This window comes from Prionailurus bengalensis, chromosome E4 (genome assembly GCF_016509475.1).
Source record: "Prionailurus bengalensis isolate Pbe53 chromosome E4, Fcat_Pben_1.1_paternal_pri, whole genome shotgun sequence".
Lineage (NCBI taxonomy): Eukaryota > Metazoa > Chordata > Mammalia > Carnivora > Felidae > Prionailurus > Prionailurus bengalensis.
Window position 1 is genome coordinate 7,845,643 of NC_057360.1, and position 23,692 is coordinate 7,869,334.

The window sequence follows — 23,692 nt, forward strand, 5'->3', positions numbered from 1 at the left end:
CTCAGATGACTTACCTGGGGTCCAGGTAAGGAGGGAGACAAGAAAGTCAAGGAGAGAACTGACAAAATTTGGAGATGAAGGATTAGAGGCCTCAGTGAAGTCATTGAGAAGGCACAGAGAGAGTCACAGCTTTTAAGAGCCAACAGTGTAAGACAGAGAGGCCAGAGAGAGGGACACCAGGGATTCTGAAGACAAAACTTCTTGGTGCTTGTCAATATTATTCAGCCTAATCTTTTGATTTCCATTTTGTTTTAATTTCTTTTAAGAGAGAGAAAGAGCACACCTCTACACTCAACATGGAACCAACCCAGGACTCAATCCCATGACCCTGGGATCATGACCTGAGTCAGAATCAGGAGTTGGCCCCTGATCAACAGACTGAGCCACTCAGGTGCCCTGGGTTTCTACTTTGTAATGTGAGATTGACAATACCCAACTAAACACATCAATGTAAAGATATTCTTTAAGAAGAAATAAGCCACCTAATTCATCCAAAAATGGACTTGGCCTGCTTATTGTTAGCTGCTATGACCTTTCTTGTTTAATAGAATCTTTGCTAAATTTATTTTCATCATCCCCTATATAAGGCTTGTTCTTATCTCCAATAGGCTTCCTAGAGGGCTATCATTTATCACTCTCTTTTCTAAGCTCCTATTATGCCCATAATCATAAACCATTCAACTGAAATTAACATGCTTTGCTTTGCAATGTGAATTATCCTATGCAGTTGTGTGCTGGTAAATGTTTAATATTCAGCAGGGGCCAGGGAAGTGGAGGTGGGGGAGGGCATTTGTTTATAACATTTGCTGTTTTTCATTGTATAAATATTCCTATGGTGGCCAATTTCAAATGAGTAATGTGACGTCTCTGAACTTGGAGTCTGGAAAAGATACACAGTTATACACTATTATATAGTATTCCCATGTTCTTAAGGACATAAAATCCTTGAGGATATACATAATAGTAAAATGTAGTAAAATAAAAAGTGATGAGCTTGGAGTATTTATTGCTTTTGGTTTTAATATACTGGAATTCTGAGCTTCTATAAATTTTAAATGATGGCAGTGTTTAAGAAATTTGCCAAATTCCTGAAATCTTAGCCATCAGCTCTCATAAACTGATATGAGCTGACTCCAGCATGGCACTGGTTTTATGTCTGTATTTCTTGTCATCTTACCTAGATTTTAAGCATTTAAAGGCAGGGATCACGACTTAAACATATTTGTGTTGTCCACAGTAAAGATTTGTACTTAGATAAATTTGTATTGTCCACAGTAAAGATTTGACTTAGTAAAGATTTGTTGAATTACTGATACACTTCTGGATTCAAGGCTGAACTACATGGCCTGTATAGCTTTCTGATCGCCATATTGATGGTTAGAATTACCCTGGTGAATGTACTGGAAATATTTGTGTGGGTAAAATCACGTGTGTAGATTTGTGTATCTTGGAAATGAAAATCCTTTCTCTGGATGTTGAAGTAGAATATACATGTACTATAAGGATAAGGGCATATTATATCATTTTTTTAATGTTTATTTATTTTTGAGATAGAGAGAGACAGAGCATGAACAGGGGAGGGGCAGAGAGAGAGGGAGACACAGAATCTGAAATGGGCTCCAGGCTCTGAGCTGTCAGCACAGAGCCCGACGCGGGGCTCGAACCCACAGACCGTGAGATCATGACCTGAGCCGAAGTCTGATGCTTAACCGACTGAGCCACCCAGGCGCCCCATATATTTCATGTGCTTTCACAAATGCTTCTTTATGGTTATAAATGTATCATGAATTGCCAACACAATACAAAATCAATTAGAAATTAAGTTGCATCTATTCTTAATTAAATGCTTCAGAAATGCACCCCCTTAAAATGTCAGAGTGTAATCACTAGTAGTTAATTATGTTACAGAAACTAAGTGAAAATTAATTATGCCATAGAAATGATATTTATGGAATCAGATCTGGTGTTAAGAAATGAAACTATTTTTAATGTTCTGTGAAAAGTTTTTAATTCATTTCTCAGTGCAATATATTATACGTCAAGATAAATATTTTTTATATTTTTCTGGATGATGGGAAAATATGTTTCTTTCATGAAGATTACAGCTTTCAAGAAAATGGAGGGTAGTCAGTCATTTCAGAGATGTGATATTCTCTTCTTCCATAACATTTCTAATTTTGTTAGTCTGTTTCTTAAATTAAAATTCTAGACCTGTATGTGTAGAGGCTATCTTTTTCTCTCACTTTTTGTGAATTTCGTTAAAAATTCCAGGAAGGACCTGGAAGTTACCATTTGTGTTTTGTTAGGGAAACACTATTCATTATTTTTTCTACTATGTATTTTAGTTTAACCCTGATGTAAAAGGGGAAAAGCCCAAGTCCTATAGGTGAGACTCAATCTCTTGTTCTTTACATAGAAGAGCTGAAACTCATAAAAAATGATTACAATGAGTTTTAAAGAAGGGAATTAAATTATCAAGAAGAGATTTTTATTGTTTTAAGTTTTGACCCTTAGTCTTTTGTTGTGTTTTTATCTTTTCAGGTTTTTTTTTTTTGATCTGATATGTATATACATTGTGAAAATATTCCTCCCCATCCAGTTCACTAACATAACCATCACTTTGAGTATTTTTCTTTGTTTTCTTTCTTTCCTTCCTTCTCTCTTCTCTTCTCTTCCCTTCTCTCCCTTCCCTTCCTTTCTCTTCCCTTCCATTCTCTTTTCTTCTCCTCTTCCTTCCTCTTTCTTTTCTCCCTTCCTTCCTTCCTTCCTTCCTTCCTTCCTTTTTTTTCTTTCTAGAACATTTAAGTCCTACTTTCAGGAAATTTCAGTTATACAATATAGTGTTATTAATGATAGTCGCCAATACATCCTCAGATCTTATTCATTTGTAACTGCAAGTTTATACATTTTTCTAACTTTTCTCTATTTCCCCCAACCCAGCCCCTGGCAACCACTTTTCTACTCTTTGTTTTTGTGAGTTTGACTTTTGGGGGGGGATCCCACATGTAAGTGATACCATCCAGTATTTGTCTTCCTCTTTCTGGCTTATTTCACTTCGTATAACTCTCCAGGTTCACCCATATTGTCACAAATGGCAAGGTTTCCTTCTTTTTATGGCTGAATAATATTCTATTGTATTTATGTACCAATTTTCATATCCATTTATCCATCGATGGGTCATTACTTTGTTTCCATATTTTGGTTACTGTAAATAATGCTATAAGAAACATGGTGGTGCATATTATCTTTTTGAATTAGTGTTTTGTATTCTTTGGATAAATACCCAGAGGTGGAATTACTGCATCATGTGGTAGTTCTATTTTTAATTTTTTGAGGAACTTCGATATTGTTTTTCATAGTGACCGCACCAATTTACATTCCTACCAATAATGCACCAAGGTTCCCTTTTCCCTACATCTTCACGAACATTTGGTGTTTCTTGTACTTTTGACTTTAGCCATCCCAACAGGTGTGAGGTGATGTCTCATCGCGGTTTTGATATGCATTTCTCTGATGACTAGTAATGGGGAGCACCTCTTCATGTACCTGTTGGTCATCTGTATGTCTCCTTTGAAAAAAAATTTCTATTCAGATCTTCTGCCTATTTTTAAATTGGATTGTTTTTTGCTCTTGAGTTGTATGAGTTCTTTATATATAAAATATATATAAATATATAATATGTAAATAAATTATATACATAAATTAAATATTTTTATATAAGTATAAATATTTATAATATTTAGATATTAGCCCCTTATCAGATATATGATTTGCAAATATTTTCTTCCACTCAGTAGGTGGTTTTTCATTTTTCTTAGGGCTTCCTTGCTGCACAGAAGCTTTTTAGGTTGATATAGTCTCAGTTTTTTACTTTTGCCTTTGTTGCTTTTGCTTTTGGTGTCAGATTTAAAAAATCACAGCCAAGATTAATGTCTTACATTACTTACATTACATTTACTCTATGAGTTTTATGGCTTCAGTTCTCACATTCAGGCTCTAATCCATTTTGAGTTCATTTTTGTGTATGGTGTGAGATAGGGGTCCAATTTTATTCTTTTGCATGTGGCTGTCCAGTTTTCCCAATACCATTTATTGAAGAGACTGTCTTTCCCATAGCGCATTCTTGGCTTCTTTGCCACAATTAATTGATCATATTTGTGTGGGATTATTTCTGGGCTTTCTATTCTGTTCCATTGATCTGTGTGTCTGTTTTTAGACCTATGCCATACTGTTTTAATTACTATAGCTTTACAATACAACATGAAATCAGGGAGCATAATGCCTCCAGCTTTGTTACTGTTTCTCAAGATTGATTCACCTACGTGGGGGCCTTTTGGGGTCCCACACAAATATTGGAATGCTTGCTCTATTTCTGTGGGGAAAAAATGCCACTGGAATTTTGATACGGATTACATTGAACCTGCAGATTGCTATGGGTAGTATGGATATTGTGATGATATTAATTCTTCCAATCCATGAGCATGGAATATCTTTCCATTTATCTGTATCTTCTTTAATTTCTTTCATTAATGTCTTATAGTGTTCAATCTTTCATCTCCTCGGTTACATTTATTCATAGGTATTGCATTGTTTTTGATGCAATTGTAAATGGGATTATTTTCTTATTACTCTTTCCAATAGTTAATTATTATTTTATAAAAACACATCTGATTTTTGTATATTGATTTTGTATCCTGTAGTTTACTGAATTAATTTATTAGTTCTAACAGCTCTTTGGTGGAGTCTTTAGGACTTTCTTAAAAAAAATTTTTTTTTAATGCTTATTTATTTTGGGGACAGAGAGAGACAGAGCATGAATGGGGGAGGGGCAGAGAGAGAGGGAGACACAGAATTGGAAGCAGTCTCCAGGCTCCAAGACATTAGCCCAGAGCCTGACGCGGGGCTCGAACTCACGGACCGCGAGATCGTGACCTGAGCTGAAGTTGGACGCTTAACCGACTGAGCCACCCAGGCGCCCCAAGGACTTTCTATATATAATATCATGTCATCTGGAAATAGTGACAGTTTTACTTTCTCTCCAATTTGAATGCCTAAAAGGCATTTCTTTTTCTTGTTTCTTGCTCTGGCTAGGATTTCAAATACTATGTTGAAGATGCAAAAGTGGGCATCTTTGTTCCTGATCTTAGAGGAAAAACTTTGAGCTTTTACTGAGTATGGTATTAGCTGTGGGTTTGCCATATTCATTGTGGCTTCAATTTGCATTTTTCTAATGACATATAATGTGGAACATCTTTTCATGTGCTTATTTCCACCTGTATACCTCCTTTGGTGAAGTGTCTGTCTAGATCTTTTGCCCATTTTTAAAATTTGTTTTCTTATTCTTGAGTTTTAAGAGTTCTTGGTCTAAGAGTCCTCTATCAGATATGCCTTTTGCAAATATTTTCTCCCAGTCTATGGTTTGTCTTTTTGTTCTCTTGACAGTGTCTTTTGAAGAGCATAAGTTTTTAATTTTAATGAAGCCCAGCTTATCATTCATTCCTTTCATGGATTATGCCTTTGGTGTTGAATCTACAAAGTCACAGCCAAAACTAAGATTGTTTAGATTTTAATCTAGGAGTTTTATAGTTTTGGGTTTTATATTTACATCTTTGGCCCATTATGAGATGTGTGTGTGTGTGTGTGTGTGTGTGTGTGTGTGTGTGTGAGAGAGAGAGAGAGAGAGAGAGAGAAAGAGAGAGAGAGAGAGAGAAATACAAGGTCTGTGTCTTGATTTAGAGTTTTCACATAAATAGATTTTTTTCAAATGCTTTTTTGTATCTATTGATGTGATAATTGATTTTTCTTCTTAGCCTGTTGATATGATGGATATATTAAATAATTTTCAAATGTTGAACCAGCCTTGCATACCTGGTCATGGTGTATATTTCTTTTTATATCTTATTAAGTTCAATTTGCTAATATTTTGTCAAGGATTTTTGCATCTATACTCCTGGGAGACACTGGTCTGTAGTTTTCTTTGTAATGCCTGTGTCTGGTTTTGGTATTAGGGTACAACTGGCCTCACTGAACAAGTCTGAAAGTATTTCTCTGCTTCTTTTATCTGGAGGAGATTGTAGAGAATTGGTATAATTTCTTCCTTAAATGTACAGTAGAATTCACCATTAAACCTACATGGGCCTGATGCTTTTTCTTTTAGAATGTTTTATTATTAATTCATTTTCATTAACAAATTATAAGCCTATTCAGATTATTTACCTTCTGGTGTGAGTTTTGACAGATTATATCTTTCAAGGAATTGGTCCATTTTTATCTAGATTATCAAATTTGTGGGCATAGAGTTGGTCATAATATTCCTTTATTTTTTTAATGTCTATAGGATCTGTAGTCATGTTACTTTCTTTACTTCTGATAGTAGCAATTTGTGTCTTCTCTTTTCTTAGTTATCCTGGCTAGAGGCTTATCAATTTTATTGATCTTTTCAAAAAACCAGGTTTTGGTTTTATTGACTTTCTCTATTGATTTCCTGTTTTTAATTTTATTGATTTCAGTTGTAATTTTTATTTTTTTTTCTCTGCTTACTTTGGACAGTTTCTATTTTTGTCTAGTTTCTTAAGGGAAACTTAGAGTATTAGTTTTAGATCTTTCTTTTCTAATATATGTATTTAATGCTATAAATTTTCCTGTCAGTGCTGTTATATATACCTTGATCATATATATTTGTATATATCTCAATACATTGTTGCCATTGTTGTGAACAAACTGTTATCTGTTAGATAAATTAAGAGTAAGGAAATAAATGTTTTTATTCTTACCTTCACTTATTCCTTCTGTAATGATCTTCCTTTCTTTATGTAGGTCTTGATTTCTTACATACATTATTTTTCTTATCTCTGAAGAACTTCTTTTTACATTTCTTGCAAGTCAGGTCCATTGGCAACAAATTCACTCAATTTTTGTTTGTCTGAAAATGTTTTTATTTATCTTTCACTTTGAAAGGATAATTTTGCAGAAAAAATAATTCTGCATTGGTATATTTTTGTTTCAACTCTTCAGATATTTTACTGCACTTTCATCTTGCATGTTTTTTTTGAGGAGAAGTTGGATGTAAGTCTTACCTTTCCTCCTCTAAAGGTGAGGTGCTTTTGTCCATCTGATTTCTTTCAAAAATTTTTATCTTTGATTTTCTAGAGTTTGAATATGATATGCCTCAGTGTTTTTGTTGTTGTTGTTGTTGTTATTTTGGCATTTATCATGCTTGGTGTTCTCTGAGCTTATTATATATGTGGTTTGGTATCTGACATTAATTTGGGGAAATTCTCAGTCATTCCTTCAAATATTTCTTCTTTTCATTTTTCTCTTCATTTCCCTAGAATTCCCATTATGCATATGCTACAACTCCTGTAGTTGTTCCACAGTTCTTGGATATTCTTTTCCTTTTTTTTTTTTTTCAGACCTCTTATCCTTGTTTTACCATTTGTTAATTTTTTTTTAATTTTTTTTCAACATTTATTTATTTTTGGGACAGAGAGAGACAGAGCATGAACGGGGGAGGGGCAGAGAGAGAGGGAGACACAGAATCGGAAACTGGCTCCAGGCTCCGAGCCATCAGCCCAGAGCCTGACGCGGGGCTCGAACTCATGGACCACGAGATCGTGACCTGGCTGAAGTCGGACGCTTAACCGACTGCGCCACCCAGGCGCCCCCCCATTTGTTAATTTTTAAAAATGTTTTTATTCAGTTTTGAGAGAGAGAGAGAGAGTGAGGGAGGGCCAGGCAGACAGGGAGACAGAGAATCTGAAGCAGGCTCCAGGCTCTGAGTTGTCAGCACAGAGCCCAACGCAGGGCTTGAACTTGTGAGCTGCAAGATCATGACCTGAGCTGAAGTCAGACACTTAGCCGACTAAGCCACCCAGAAGTCCCTTGTTTTATCATTTTTGAAGTGTCTATTGACATATTCTCAAGTTCAGAGATTCTTTCCTCAAGTAGTCAGTCTACTGTTGATCCAGTCAAAGGCATTCTTTATTTCTATTAGTGTTTTAGATTTCTAGCATTTCTTTTTTATTTTTTAAAAAATTTTTGATGTTTATTTTTGAGAGAGAAAGAGACATAGTGAGAGCGGGGGAGGGGCACAGAGAGAGGGAGACCCATTTTGCAGCAGGCTCCAGGCTCTGAGCTATCAGCACGGAGGCTGATGTGGGACCTGATCCCACGAACCATGAGATCATGACCTAGGCTGAAGTCAGACGCTTAAGCAACTGAGCCACCCAGGCACCCCTTTTTTTGACTCTTTATTAAAATTTGTATCTCTCTGTTTACATTCCCAATCTTTTTTTGCATTGTGTCCACTTTATCCCTGAGAGCCCTTAACATATTACTCATAGTTATTTTACATTCCTGGTCTGCTGATTCCAACATCCCACCTATATCTGAGTTTGGTTTGATGCTTGCTCTATCTCTTAAAACTGTGTTTTTGCATTTTAGTATGCCTCGTAATTTTTTTTTTCTTGATAGTAGGACTGAATTTATTGTGTAAAAAAAGGAATTGCTGCAAATAATCCTTTAGTAATGTGGTTGTAAGGTGGGTGGGGTGAAAGGGAAGTGGTCTACAGTCCTTTGATTAGATTTCAGTCTTTTAGTAAGACTGTCCTCTGAACTGCAGACTTCAGAAATGTTCTGCAGCCCTCCTCCCCCTTAGGTAGGTCAGGATGGCTGGAGTGGGCTAGGTTTGGATATGTCCCTTCTCCATTGTGGAAAGCTAGAGTAGGCTAGAGGTGGATATTTCCCTTCTCCCTTCTGATCTCCCTGATCAGATCATTTCTCTGATCTCTATCAGTTTCTCTGATAAAACCTCAATAGTTTAGGCTCTGGTACGGTAGTTTTGCTGAAGGGAACTCGTTAAAAAGAACAGAATGTGGTGCATTTTCCTCTTCCCTTGTCAGAAGCAGGAGAGGATTTTTGTCCAATATTCACTGTGAGAAACTGGTCCCAGAAATAAAATGCACAAAAGTATGGGAACCCTTATAACTGGATCCCTGGAGGTTTTAACTCTTAGACTTGTCTATGTTGAGCCCCCAGGGATGTATGTTTTCCTATCACAGTATGTTGGTTTCCTAGAGGTATCTGCTTGTGGATTTCTGCTCTGGTAAGTTGTGATTCTTAGTAAATACCTGTTTGTCTCTCTAAATTTGGGGGCAGCAGTTTGATCTGTGACTTCACTTCTTTGATGGATTTAAGAAGAATTGTTGATTTTCTGGTTTATTTATTTATTTACTTACTTATTTTACCTGTTGTTAAGGCTGAGTGATGACTTCCAAACTTTTCAGGTGCCAGACTGGAAACTAGAAGTGTCTATGTATTTTTAAAGACAGTTTTGTTAAAGTATACCTTATATAAAAACATAAAAATTCGCCCATGTGTAGGTTCAATTGTTTTTAGTGAATTTATACAGCTGTATAACAATCACCAAAATAAGTTTTAGAACATTTTCAGTATTCCAAAAATATCCCTTGTGCCCACTTGGGATCCCTGCTCTCACTGCCACTTCCTGGCATTCACTGATCTACTTCCTGTCTCTATAAATTTGCTTTTTCCGGACATTTGATATAAATGGAATCATTCAAAATGCAGTCTTTTGTGTCTGGCTCCTGTCACTTAGCATAATGTTTTTGAGGTTTATCCGTGTTGTAGCATATAACTCAATGCATTTTAAAACTGAAAATTAAAATATAGTGTCTGCTTTACAGTTAGCATATATTAATGTAATTAACACATAAGTAGTGCAGTGGGGCACCTGGGTGGCTCAGTTGGTTAAATGTGTGACTCTCGATTTTGGCTCAGGTCATGACCTCATGGTTCCTGAGATCAAGTCCTGGGTCAGGCTCCTCGCTGACATTGTGGAGCCCGCTGGGGAGTCCCTCCCTCCCTCTCTCTTTGCTCCTCCCCCACTTGCATGTAAGTTCTCTCTCACAATAAATAAACAAACTTAAGAAACCCACATAGGTACTATATAGTTATAATGTTATTACATATTAATAGTTATTAATGAATATTTAACGAGATAAAAAATAAAGCTACATACTATTCAAATTCACCTGTCTATAAGAAAGCCATTTCATGTATTTATTACACATGGAACATGATGTTTGTGCTATAGATATTCACAGGCTGGCCAATTGACCTGTAAGAATGATTTTCAAAGTGTAAAGGCTTAAAAAATTTTTTTTTAATGTTTATTTATTTTTGAGGAAGAGAGAGAGACAGAGTGTGAGTGGGGGAGGGGCAGAGAGAGAGGGAGACACAGAATCCTAAGCAGGCTCCAGACTCTGAGCTGTCAGCAGAGAGCCCAACGTGGGGCTCGAAATCATGGACTGTGAGATCATGACCTGAGCTGAAGTCAGATGCTAAACCTGAGCCACCCAGGTGCCCCTCACAGTGTAAAGTTTTACCCACTGAACTATACTGGGAAAATATAGGTATACCTGTATTGATTTATTCCAATACAATGTGTCAATAAACAACAAATGAGCAAAATTGTTGTGAGAAGGACACATCATATTCAGATTTGCATGAGTGATTTCAATTTCCTCTTAAAAATCTAATCTTGTCAAACAAATGAAATCATTAAGATCTGATGTTTTCTAAAAAAGCTCCATGCTGTCATGGGCTTATTACTTGTAAAAGGTCTGAAAGTCACAGAATGTTCATGTGTACAAACTATTGTACTTACAAATTATCCTCAAGTCTCTTCAAGGATTCCAAAACCAATGAATGAACACTGTCTAAGGAGCAGGACCCAAAGCAACTTAGGGCTGCAATGTATCTAATTTTCATAACCCAGTCATTATGCAGCTTCCTTTTAACACTGGGAATTAAAAGAAAAAAAGGAGGTGTTATGTTAGACACACAGAGACATTATGTTGAGTTTCTATTAAGCATTTCATTTTGATTTTAACCAAGTCAAAACTCTGAACTGTGGTAAAGCCTGCAAGTATAAGACCATCGTATGCATTATACCACTTTTAACTGTTTAACTAAATTTTTATCATATGGCGTATTTAAAGGAAAAATAAAAGTTTATCATCAAATTTTGAGCTGTAGATTCAGAATTAAAGGAACACTCTAGAAGAATCCTTGTTCAATATGGACACTATTATCCTTACGTTACTGGTAAATTCTGGTCATCCAAAAGGACTGTGTTTCATATGGTTTTAGGTGAGTCAATGCACTTTCGTATTTTCCATGAACACTTTCAGAACTGGAAAACTGAGAAATTTGGAGTCCCAGTCACTGGTGAAGCTGAAGCTGCGACAGCCTTGCCAAAGTGTTGCTCACCAGTTCACAGGACACTTCAGTGAGAGGCTTAGCATTACGGGCCAAAATTTTTACGACAAAATTCTTACCTCAACTGGAAGAAGCCATCTTCCTGGTGTTATCTTTACTCAAATATTACAGTGTACTTGTTTCCTCATTCATGAACACTTATTGAGCACTTACTATATCCCAGTTAAAAGGACATAAGGATGACTAAGGCAAAATCCTTGTTCCCAAGCTCCTTAGATTCTAGTTGAGGAATGGATGTGTTTATAACTCAAGGCAGGGATGTTTGACAATATGAGATTATACAGAATAGAGAGCTTTCTTTTTTCCATACTGGATTGCGTTTAATTTTGGACTCTGGGTGATGGCTACTTTTTTTTTTAATTTTCACAACATTTTGCATACCAGTATTTCCTATCCACACCCCCCCCCACCACCCATCTGATATAAATGTATTGTGTGGATATCAACTGCAGGAAAACATTATGATGGCTCCAGAATTTAATTACCCCTTTGGCCTTAATCCTTTTCATTCTGTTGGGTTTAAGAAACTGTTTGGTGTAAGAATATGCCTCAACACTCAGCTTATCTATACATGTCAGTCTTAATAATTTAAATAACGTACATTATGATCATCTACATGAGTAAATCATCTACATGTAAATAATCACCCAAAAGAACCAATGTGAATTAGCATTTATTTAACTGTACCCAGATTCCTCAAATTTCTAACATTCGGCTAATGGAAACAGGAATGTAAAAGAGGCCATGTAATTTTCTGACAGGTGACACACATCTCAGAGAAAGAAAATATATGTCTCAGCTTCTACTCCAACAACCTATTATAATTGGAATGAAATTCCTTTTTTGTAATATATGAAATTTACTGTCAAATTGGTTTCCATACAACACTCAGTGCTCATCCCAAAAGATGCCTTCTTCAATGCCCATCATCCACCCTTCCCTCCCTCCCACCCCCCATCAACCCTCAGTTTGTTCTCAGTTTTTAAGAGTCTCTTCTGCTTTGGCTCTCTCCCACTCTAACCTCTTTTTTTTTTCCTTCCCCTCCCCCACGGGTTCCTGTTAAGTTTCTCAGGATCCACATAAGAGTGAACACATATGGTATCTGTCTTTCTCTGTATGGCTTATTTCACTTAGCATCACACTCTCCAGTTCCATCCACGTTGCTACAAAGGGCCATATTTCATTCTTTCTCATTGCCATGTAGTACTCCATTGTGTATATAAACCACGATTTCTTTATCCATTCAACAGTTGATGGACATTTAGGCTTTTTCCACAATTTGGCTATTGTTGAGAGTGCTGCTATAAACATTGGGGTACAAGTGCCCCTATGCATCAGTACTCCTGTATCCCTTGGGTAAATTCCTAGCAGTGCTATTGCTGGGTCATAGGGTAGGTCTATTTTTAATTTTTTGAGGAACCTCCACACTGTTTTCCAGAGTGGCTGCACCAATTTGCATTCCCACCAACAGTGCAAGAGGGTTCCTGTTTCTCCACATCTTCGCCAGCATCTATAGTCTCCGGATTAGTTCATTTTGGCCACTCTGACTGGCGTGAGGTGATATCTGAGTGTGGTTTTGATTTGTATTTCCCTGATGAGGAGTGATGTTGAGCATCTTTTCATGTGCCTGTTGGACATCTGGATGTCTTCTTTAGAGAAGTGTCTATTCATGTTTTCTGCCCATTTCTTCACTGGATTATTTGTTTTTTGGGTGTGGATCTTGGTGAGCTCTTTATAGATTTTGGATACTAGCCCTTTGTCCGATACGTCATTTGCAAATATCTTTTCCCATTCCGTTGGTTGCCTTTTTGTTTTGTTGGTTGTTTCCTTTGCTGTACAGAAGCTTTTTATCTTGATGAGGTCCCAATAGTTCATTTTTGCTTTTAATTCCCTTGCCTTTGGGGATGTGTCAAGTAAGAAATTGCTGTGGCTGAGGTCAGAGAGGTCTTTTCATGCTTTCTCCTCTAGTGTTTTTATGGTTTCCTTTCTCACATTTAGATCCTTTATCCATTTTGAGTTTATTTTTGTGAATGGTGTGAGAGAGTGGTTTAGTTTCATTCTTCTGCATGTTGCTGTCCAGTTCTCCCAGCACCATTTGTTAAAGAGACTGTTTTTTTTCCATTGGATATTCTTTCCTGCTTTGTCAAAGATGAGTTGGCCATACGTTTGTGGTTTCTAGTTCTGGGGTTTCTATTCTATTCCATTGGTCTATGTGTCTGTTTTTGTGCCAATACCATGCTGTCTTGATGATTACAGCTTTGTAGTAGAGGCTAAAGTCTGGGATTGTGATGCCTCCTGCTTTGGTCTTCCTCTTCAGAATTACTTTGGCTATTCGGAGCCTTTTGTGGGTCCATATGAATTTTAGGATTGCTTGTTCTAGTTTCGAGAAGAATGCTGGTGCTATTTTGATTGGGATTGCATTGAATGTGTAGATAGCTTTGGGTAGTATTGACATTTTGACAATATTTATTCTTCCAACCCATGAGCACGGAATGTTTTTCCATTTCTTTGTATCTTCTTCAATTTCCTTCATAAGCTTTCTATAGTTTTCAGCATACAGATCTTGTACATCTTTGGTTAGGTTTATTCCTAGGTATTTTATGCTTCTTGGTGCAATTGTGAATGGGATCAGTTTCTTTATTTGTCTTTCTGTTGCTTCATTATTAGTGTATAAGAATGCAACTGATTTCTGTACATTGATTTTGTATCCTGTGACTTTGCTGAACTCATGTATCAGTTCTAGCAGACTTTTGGTGGAGTCTATCGGGTTCTCCATGTATAATATCATGTCATCTGCAAAAAATGAAAGCCTGACTTCATCTTTGCCAATTTTGATGCCTTTGATTTCCTTTTGTTGTCTGATTGCTGATGCTAGCATTTCCAACACTATGTTAAACAACAGCGGGGAGAGTGGACATCCCTGTCGTGTTCCTGATCTCAGGGGGAAAGCTCTCAGGTTTTCCCCATTGAGGATGATATTAGCTGTGGGCTTTTCATAAATGGCTTTTATGATGTTTAAGTATGTTCCTTCTATCCCGACTTTCTCGTGGAATGAAATTCTTGATAGTGTATACAGTAGCACATCACATATTAGGAATTCCCCATCAGATTCTAATACTTTTGTGCAACTAAGTAATATGAAGAATGGAAAATGGAGCCAGATTGTTCATTGTTGTGTCATTATCAGGATTTCAGAAATTGGCTAATTGTTTTTTTTTTTTAAGAAATTGGCTAATTGTAATAGTTTGAGATTTAAATTGCATATTCTAACTCTGGGATAAGATATTTGTTACATTAACGACAAAATATAATCCTGTATTTTTAAAAGTATTATTTTTCTTATTCTAAAAGAAATTTTTGTGGGTGCCTGGGTGGCTCAGTTGCTAAGCATCTGACTTTGGCTCAGGTCATGATGTCACAGGTCCTGAGTTTGAGTTCCACATAGGTGAGCTCGAGTCCTGCTTCAGGTAAGCCCCACTTCTCTCTCACTGTCTCTCTCTCTCTCTCTGCCCTCCACTAACTTGTGCCCTCTTTCTCTCTCAAAAAAAGAAAAGAAAAATTTTCATTGCATAATTTAGAAAGTAGAAAAACATAAAGAGGAAAATAAAAATCACCTCTTCAAAGTCCCACAGAGAATCATTATTAATATACTGAGATATTTACATTCAATATTTTCCTAAATAGAAATATACTACACATCTATGTGTTTTTTTATAAAACTGAATTCATATGTACATAGAAAAATTAATTTTTTTACCTAATATTATATTAGGTATACCAATACTCCACACCCAAAACCAAGCTCCACACCCAAAACCAAGCTCCACACCCAAAACCAAGCTCCACACCCAAAAAACAAGCAGGGAGTGCATGGCATTCCCTACTATAATACTATGATTTACTGAATGCTCTTGATACTTTAAATACCTGACAAAAAACAGGAGTCTGACAAAAAATATATTTTACATATAAGTGTATTATATTTATGTGGACATATTTATAAAATATGTAAATATATACTTGTAGAAACTGTATTAGAGCTTTTACACATTTATACAGTATTGAACTGACTTAATCATTTAAGTTAATCATTCCTCCATTGTTGGACACTAGATACTTTACTGCTGGGAATAATGCTGTGATAACCATACTTTTATTTTTAAACACATGTACATCCTGGATCCTAATGTGTAAAGGTTTATGCAGACACTTGATGTGTGTGCTCAAGTTTCCCTCCAGAAAGGGATCTAACTCATACTTTCTACCACCAATAGTGTGGGAGAATGCCCATCCATAAAATCTCCCCCATTTTTAATCTCTTCCAATTTTATAAATGAGAATTTGTATCTTATTTTAAGTTGTACTTTTTTGATTAAGAGAGAGGATATATTTAATACAAAATTTGTTTCTCTGCTAATAAAAGTAATATATGCTTTACTCTAAAAACTTCAAAGACAACACAATTATAAAGACAATAAAAATCACCTATAATCTCATCACTTGGACATAATTGTTAGTATTTTTGCCTGACGACCATTTTGAAATGTTTATTGAGTATTTGTACTGTGAGTGCCTGTGTGTGAATTATCTGGTCATAGTCTTTGACCATTTTTCTCAGGGAATTATTGTTTTTTAATAAAACTCCAACATCTATTAAAGAGTATTAGCCCATTATTTGTCATATTTATTATAAATATTTATGCTAGCTTATTTTAAAATTTTATCTCTTGATGTCCAGAAATTTTGATTTTGTCAAATATCCAATTTTTTTCTTCGAATTTTACATTCACTGCTTTCATGTTTATACTCTTCTTCATTCAAGTGCTAGTAAACAGTCATACATGTCTTTTATAGTTTTCTCATGATGTAATTTTTTCACTTAACTCTTTCGTTTATTCAATTACCTATAGATTTATTGTTAATTGAAATTTCAGGGGCTAATTATTTTCTCGTTTCTCTTCCCAATTACACTGCAAGTTCTTTGACATAAGAGGCATTTGTTGTGCAGCTTGGCATTTTAGATCTCTACCACGGTAGGTCTAGCACATTGTGCTCACTATATAAATACTTGAACACAGTCTATATTAAAACAATTGAGCTGCCCGTGTATTACCCTTACCTTTTAAAGTTCTTTGAGTCTAAGACTTGGTTTTGTAATTTTTTTTTGGCTTTTGCCTGCTTCAGTCCAAAGTCATCACTATTTACTGTGAATTTGTTTACGAAACCACCATCATCCCCCAAGAGGATGTCATCTCGGCAGACCTGGTCAGGCAGAGACACTACGCACACACAAAGGAGGCAGTGATCCACAGGCTTTATGACAAAATAGTTTTCCTAGGAACAGAAGAATGCTTTTAATAAGTTATTACATTGCCCTACTATCCACATATTAACTATTGCCCTATTATTTGATACAAGTTTTACTTTCTGATGTCTCTCATTTTAGATACTCCCATGGTGTTCAAGAAACTTGAAAAAAAAATGTCCAAAGTTAACCAAGTAAAAGTTAATGACCATTGACCATGATCCCATCACTGCTTTTGGGGAGTTTGTAGGGAAAAGGGTGAGGTGCCTTTGGCTCAATATGTAATGAGATTTTCTGTGGTGTTACTGGGCCTGTCCCTCTCTTGAATTTGTATGGCAAATTTATGGGAAGTAACAAGGTTGAGGTGTTACAAGACCAGGGACATAAAACTGGATGGTAAATAGGAAAATCAAGTATTAACACCCCAATTATTTTACAAGGAGTTATCAGGAAAAACATATCCTAACAGCCAAGTTCATCCAGAAATAGTCAGCAAGCATTTATCAAGCTGACTCTGGGCTATTGGATTGGGTTCACTGGGCTATATATCGAGTGCTCTCTCAGAATTCACTCTCTATCTACCTAAGAGAGAGGGGACAAAAAACTATTAAAACATCTGTTTTGTTTTATTTTATTTAGAATGTGTGAGACTTGAATATATTTAGAGCTTCATTCAGTCAGTCAACAAATATTTATTGAGCAACTACAATGTGCCAAGAACTATTGTAGGCATGGGCCATGTGGGCATGAACAAGACAAGTTTCTGACTCTGTGGAGCTACCATTCTAGTGCAGGAATACAGGTATAAAGAAGCAGATCATTTAAGATCATGGGCAGTGCACTGAGGAAATAAAGCAGGGTGCTGTGATAGTGACTGGAGAAGCCATTGTAGGTCCCATAGTCAGGGAAGGTGACCTTTGTTCTGGGATATGAACTGGTTGACAGAAAGATTGAGAGGTGGTTGAAAGGAATGGTTTAGAAGGAGAATTGAATGTCAAAAAGATAGAAAGGGGGGCGCCTGGGTGGCGCAGTCGGTTAAGCGTCCGACTTCAGCTCAGGTCACGATCTCGCGGTCCGTGAGTTCGAGCCCCGCGTCGGGCTCTGGGCTGATGGCTCGGAGCCTGGAGCCTGTTTCCGATTCTGTGTTTCCCTCTCTCTCTGCCCCTCCCCCGTTCATGCTCTGTCTCTCTCTGTCCCAAAAATAAATAAACGTTGAAAAAAAAAATTAAAAAAAAAAAGATAGAAAGGAAAGAGCCTTGTCCTGGATGAGGGTGTAGGGGATGGGATATTTGCCCCCAGAGAGAGGAAGGAAGAAAGAAAGGTAGTAGAATGTCCTCATTAAAGCTGTAGGTGGGAGAGCTAGAATTTACAAGAGGATAAGCCTCATAGACTCAGATTCCTCAGGAAAATAGGGGCAAGTCCATCTGCTGAAAGGGACAGAGCTTGAGGACAATAATGGCCTTTTGGAATATTGACAGGGATGGGAAAGTGATTTGCAAGGGCAAGAAAGAGGTTGACAGAAGCCAGTGAGTCTTCAGATGAGTGTGCAGACCCTGAATTGTAGTGATGCCAAACAGTATGACTTCGTATTTTTCTCCAGGAGGTATTAGCCACCATGAAGAAGCAGAGAAAGGCTGTCACATCTATCAGTACTAGAGTTTCAAAGGATTTAGGAAAATGGAGGGTGGGGATGGCTTTAGCCCAGATGATCCATCCAGGTGATGCAGACAAGAAGGCAGAGAAGGAGGCAAGGGGACAGAGAGTGGAAGATGCTCTCAAGGATCTGGAAGCTTCTATGGGGTGGAAAACAGGAGTGAAAACTGGACAGAACTGGACAGAGAAGACGTTGCAATCAAACTGCAGAACATGAGACCTAACACATCACATAATAAAGTACATGAAGCAAGAACCTATCTTCTTTAAAGTCATCCTGGCATCACTAGCTGGTTATGGGGACAAGAATGAGAAGTTTAGTTTTCCACTGAGCCTAGGGACAAGTAAGGCACAGAGGAAGGCTAATTATTTCTTAATCCTCCTCATCCTTCAAAGGATCCTGCTTCCCGAGGGCATTTTTTACAATCTTGCCTCTCCCCAAACTCTTATGGCCCTTGTGTTTTTGTTTTTAATGCATAATTTGTTGCATCATTGTATTACATATTATGTTTTTTCATGAGATCCTTCAAGACTGAGTTTTGTTTGAGTGCAGGGAATGTGTTCATTACTTCTATATGTCTGCAAATGCTCAATAAATATTGTAAACTGCTTAAATGGTAACATTTCAGTCCACTGAAGGGATAATATTGACATCTTCCCCCTTAGATATTTTACCAGAATTGGTCACTTCATTTTTAGTAATTTTCTTACCAAATGAAGCTGAACTGGAAAGAAGGGCTATGAACCTGATAACACGAGCATAATCAAAAAGCTAATACTTGAATTCAGAGAGGGGTATAAAGAAGAAACGAATCAGCTTCTCTCTCTCTCAAAAACAAAAGAAGACAAAATTATTTATTTTGTTCACCAAATTAAATCCGCACTAAATGAAAAGAATGTTCCTTTTTAATTAGACTCACGGAATATTAATGCTGAACTTGTTTAATGATGAACTTGATTAGTTAAACTGCCTCATTTTATGTATGAGGAAACTGACATTCAGTAGAGGAAGTGGATAGCTCATATCCTACCAGGATGGAAAAGACAACCTCAGGACCAGGAGTATTTTTCTGGGCACAGTACCTGGCCACTGCCTTGAGCTTTATAATCCCAGACAATGATGGTCCTTTCTGTAGTGGCAACAATTCTTTTCAGCTGTGAGAGGTAATCACATCCTGTGATCCAGGAGGTGTCCTGGTAGGAAAACACAGAATTGGGGGAGGAGGACATAATATGTTTTAGTCTATCACTTGGTGATGGTTACTAAAGAGTATGTTAGTTCCATTTTAAGCCTCACTTTGCCCCAGTATTTGCAGGGGAGCCTTGCAACATCTCTGGTTTGATGTCTGGAAGAGAGGCTCTCATCTTTCACACTTGACTCTTGAGTTTTCCAGCACCATCAGCGTGAGAATGATGAGCTCATGCCTGTTGCAGCTCCCTGGATGCACAGAGCCACCCACAGAGCAGGCATCTGTGAGCACTCTTTACTTTCATGAGAACACCTTTTCATGGGGACACGGGGAGCCCAAGTTAAGCCAGTTCTCTGATCCTGTCCCCATGCATACAATTTTTAGCCAGAAAAGAGCTTAGTGATCATCTGGTCAATAACTAAGTTGAGTCCAATGAGTTTGTCTTGTGTTGCCTAAAGTCACCAAGTTGGCACAGGTGGCATCTGTCATGTCAAAGACACAGGACAAAGCCAGCACAACAGCTCCCGCTTATGAGTGCCTACTTGTGCTGGGCACTGCCTTCCAGACGTGCTTTAGGGATTCCAACAGCTGTTTCAGCTTAAGAAGCAAAGGCTCCTCTGCCAGGCGGCATGGCTCCATCCGGTGTAGTTCAGGGCATTCAGTGCTTATAAGCAGGGTGAAAGGCAGACATGTCCCCATCTCTCGTAAAGCCATCGTGCGACTCTGAAGCCAGCTCATCATAGCTTTACAACCGCCACAAGGTCACTTTCCACTTAGAGATATGGATTAAATAAATTACAAGTTGCACTAAAGTTTTCAATGCTATTTTCGAGTTTCCAATGCAATATTTTCAAATTATATCCCTTGGCCATTTCCCTGTTGTTCTCACAGCTTGGATTTTGTCCAGGTTTTACATTCCTCAATAGCAGCTGCCCGGAAAAAACTTTGGTGAGGCTTTTAAATGGAAGCTTCCAGGGACTGATGTCTCTGAACACTTCTCTGAAATAAATTTAACTTCAGGAAGCAAGGTGAGGGTCCTCTGCTGTTGCTCAAGGTCTAGTTTTGGTCCTAGTCAATAGACATACAATACGAAAACATCTTCTTAGGGCCTACTTGGCACTGCATAGAGCTTGTGATTAGTTATCGAGGATCCATGCCCTCAGCCCCAAATCTGACTGCATTGGGAGTTTATAAAATGTACTCACCTTAACAGTGGTGCTGGTCTGGACTCTCATCTATGAACAAAGGAAGAGAATAATGAAAATTAGTTGACACTACAATTAAAATGGAGAATTTTGGCTTTAAAACAACACATTGTCTCCACAGTTTCCTCTCTCTTGTCATGTATACCTTTCGTGCATTTCCTCCTTTCCCCTAAAAACCTAGCTCTGTGGAAGAATTCACTATTTGCTTCGGGCACAGTTTGTGCTTCTGTGGCTTGTCATTAAAGCCTGTTGACTGTGCCTGTAGAGTCTCACACTGTACTGATGTTTTTTCCCTGTTTGCAGACTGCCTTACATTCTTTAGTTATTCGGAGCAACACTGGATATCAAAAACTGGGAATGCAAAATAATACTAACAGCAATGTCAAGAGTAGTCCAAAGGAATGCTAAATAGGTCAATATGAATACAGCTTGAATTGGAAAAGAGAAATACTGTTTCATTTGAAAGTTGTCTCTCAGGTTCCTGAGAGACTTAGGAACATTCTACCCGTGTGCTTCCTCTTTTACTGGGTTAAGTATCTATTGCATGAATCTTATGCCCTGTACTGTGTTGGTTGAGAATCATAGACTTAGTCCTTGCAGAGCTATAATGAACCTGATCAGACTCATCTCCCCTTAGGGCATGTTAATCGCTTTCAAGGTCAAGGTAAGTATTTGAAGTGTATTAATGACCTGATATCTTTTGCATGGTCATGTGGTCTTGGGAAAAGTACAGAAAATGGCTGCCCAGAAGGAACAGACGTGAAAAGGGGGAAAAGTAAATTAGATCACTAAAACTGTTAGTCACGGTCATCACACTCTCTTTCATCTGAAGAGTTCAAAGAGGCTTTTTCCAACCGGGACTTTTTTTCCAGATGGGAGGAATTAAGTGCCCTCAGGAAATTGGTGAGCAGAGAACAGAACACCCGTGGTGTTCCTCTTCTATTTCTCTACCTCTATCTTTAGTGGAAAGCATGTGTTTAAATTTCTTTTATCATCTTTAAAAGTTCAATAACCCTTATAAATATCTTCTGAATTTTTAAAATTCAGCCTTTTGGCAGGAATTTTTATTAATGACATTTGCAGGCTATATTACCAACCCTTCTAGAGAGCATCGTGAAAATCCTTAACTGTGTTTATTGTACTTTACATTGAGCCTAAATTATGGATTAACCTATTCTGAGATAGTTTGCATTATTAATGACTACCTTTTAATAAACTACTCCTGTGACCTACCCTACCAATTATTTTGTTCACAGAATGTGTCATCCTATTTGTAAAACATGCAACTTTCAAAATGCTGTTTATTCTTGGGGCGCCTGGGTGGCGCAGTCGGTTAAGCGTCCGACTTCAGCCAGGTCACGATCTCGCGGTCCGTGAGTTCGAGCCCCGCGTCAGGCTCTGGGCTGACGGCTCGGAGCCTGGAGCCTGCTTCCGATTCTGTGTCTCCCTCTCTCTCTGCCCCTCCCCCGTTCATGCTCTGTCTCTCTCTGTCCCAAAAATAAGTAAATGTTGAAAAAAAAATTAAAAAAAAAATGCTGTTTATTCTTGGTGTATCAAATCTTTAAAAAAATTAGTTTTTAAGCAATTTTTCTCTCCAGTTGCATGGTTTTTGTAAGAAACAGATGCGTCTGCATGTTTGTGAGTGTGCACGTGTTCATCTACAAACGTGTGAATGAGTGTGTGTGCTCACATGCATGCATGTATGGGTGTGATGTCTCTGCAAATATGAAAATGCTGCCTCACTTATTTCACATAATCCTGAACTATTTCACTATGAAGTTCATTATTTTCCTTCTCGTGTTCTTCTTTACGTATCATCTTGCTCTATTTTTGAGGAAGCAAAGCTAAAAAGTTAGAAGGCACCAGGGAGAAAAAGAGGTGGAGAAAAGCTTTCCTATTTATATGAGGCAATCCATTTCTGTTTTCACACTATTTGTCCATAATCGTAACAGCCAACACTTCCTGAGCGCTTACAGTGATGCCAAACAAGCACTTTGTATGTATTAACTCCTACCGATAGCATAGCTACCTCAGGAGAAAAGTTCTCAGGTTCTGAGAGGAGTCGGGCGTGGAGGTAGTAAGTAACATGCCCAGGTGCCAGATGACAAGGGCTCTGCTGGGCAGGGCAGCCAAGCTCCGCATCCCCCACCAGGCACCTGCCACCACACCTCCTCAGGGACCCGGCAGCCTTCTCCACTGCCAGAACCCAGCTGCTCTGATCACGGAAGGGCTAACCACTACTGTTGAAATTGTAATCATGTGATGGTTCTTTTAAATATATTCTACTCGTATAAAGCTTGTCTCTAGTTGAAAATGAACCAATAGGTGGAATTATTTGCTTTCGATATTTCACACCATTCCTTTCAATGTTATAGTGAAACACTGTGTAGTCTGTAACATTATATGTTGCAATAAAATCTCTCCTCGTTTGAAAGTGGAAGCCTGAAACCTACAAATTTAGCACTGAGTGACAATAATTGTAAGGAGCAGGGGTACTTATGGTTCATAAAGTGCTTCTGTGTTCATTATCTCATTTACCTCCCCTACAGCCCTCCGAGGGAGGGAAGACCTGTCTGGGTGTTTCATTTTGTAAACGTGAAAGAGACATGAAAACATGTCAGCCAGCTCATTAAGTTTCCTGTTCAACAGCATAGCTGGTAAAACAGAGGAGCCGGAATATGAGCCACCTTTTAACTCCACGTCCAAGGTTGTTGTTGGGACCTTCTGTACTTGTTAAGATTATGACAAAATCACGTGGCTTGTGAATTTTTCTGATTTTATCTGAGAAATTTTGCAGGATCATCCTTTAATTGTGCTGATGCCACATGGTTCAGTAAGACTTCCTGAGGAAGACTGCCAGATGCAGTTACCAAAATCTCAGCAATTGCCCCAAAACTTGGCAATCTCCTTATTTTAGTGACATCTGGCTTACTTTTTGGAGTAACTCTGAAATATGGCTTATGGATTCTGCTGCACCTGATACATATGTATCTACAACACATAGACAAAAGAGAAGAAGGAAGGAAGGATGGAAGGAG

The 23,692-nt window shown here is 37.7% G+C and overlaps 1 protein-coding gene across 1 annotated transcript in view; it reads right to left on the bottom strand.

Annotated features, from left to right (window-relative positions):
- The window catches only part of WDR64 (WD repeat domain 64), a 150,295-nt gene that overhangs the window by 101,802 nt on the left and 24,801 nt on the right, over window positions 1-23,692 (bottom strand). The window contains exons 5-8 of the mRNA XM_043568636.1: window positions 20,655-20,684; window positions 19,343-19,453; window positions 16,421-16,635; window positions 10,688-10,822 (exon numbers count right to left, since the gene is read on the bottom strand). Of these exons, the coding sequence (XP_043424571.1) occupies window positions 10,688-10,822; window positions 16,421-16,635; window positions 19,343-19,453; window positions 20,655-20,684 (491 nt within the window). The remainder of the gene's footprint in view (window positions 1-10,687; window positions 10,823-16,420; window positions 16,636-19,342; window positions 19,454-20,654; window positions 20,685-23,692) is intronic.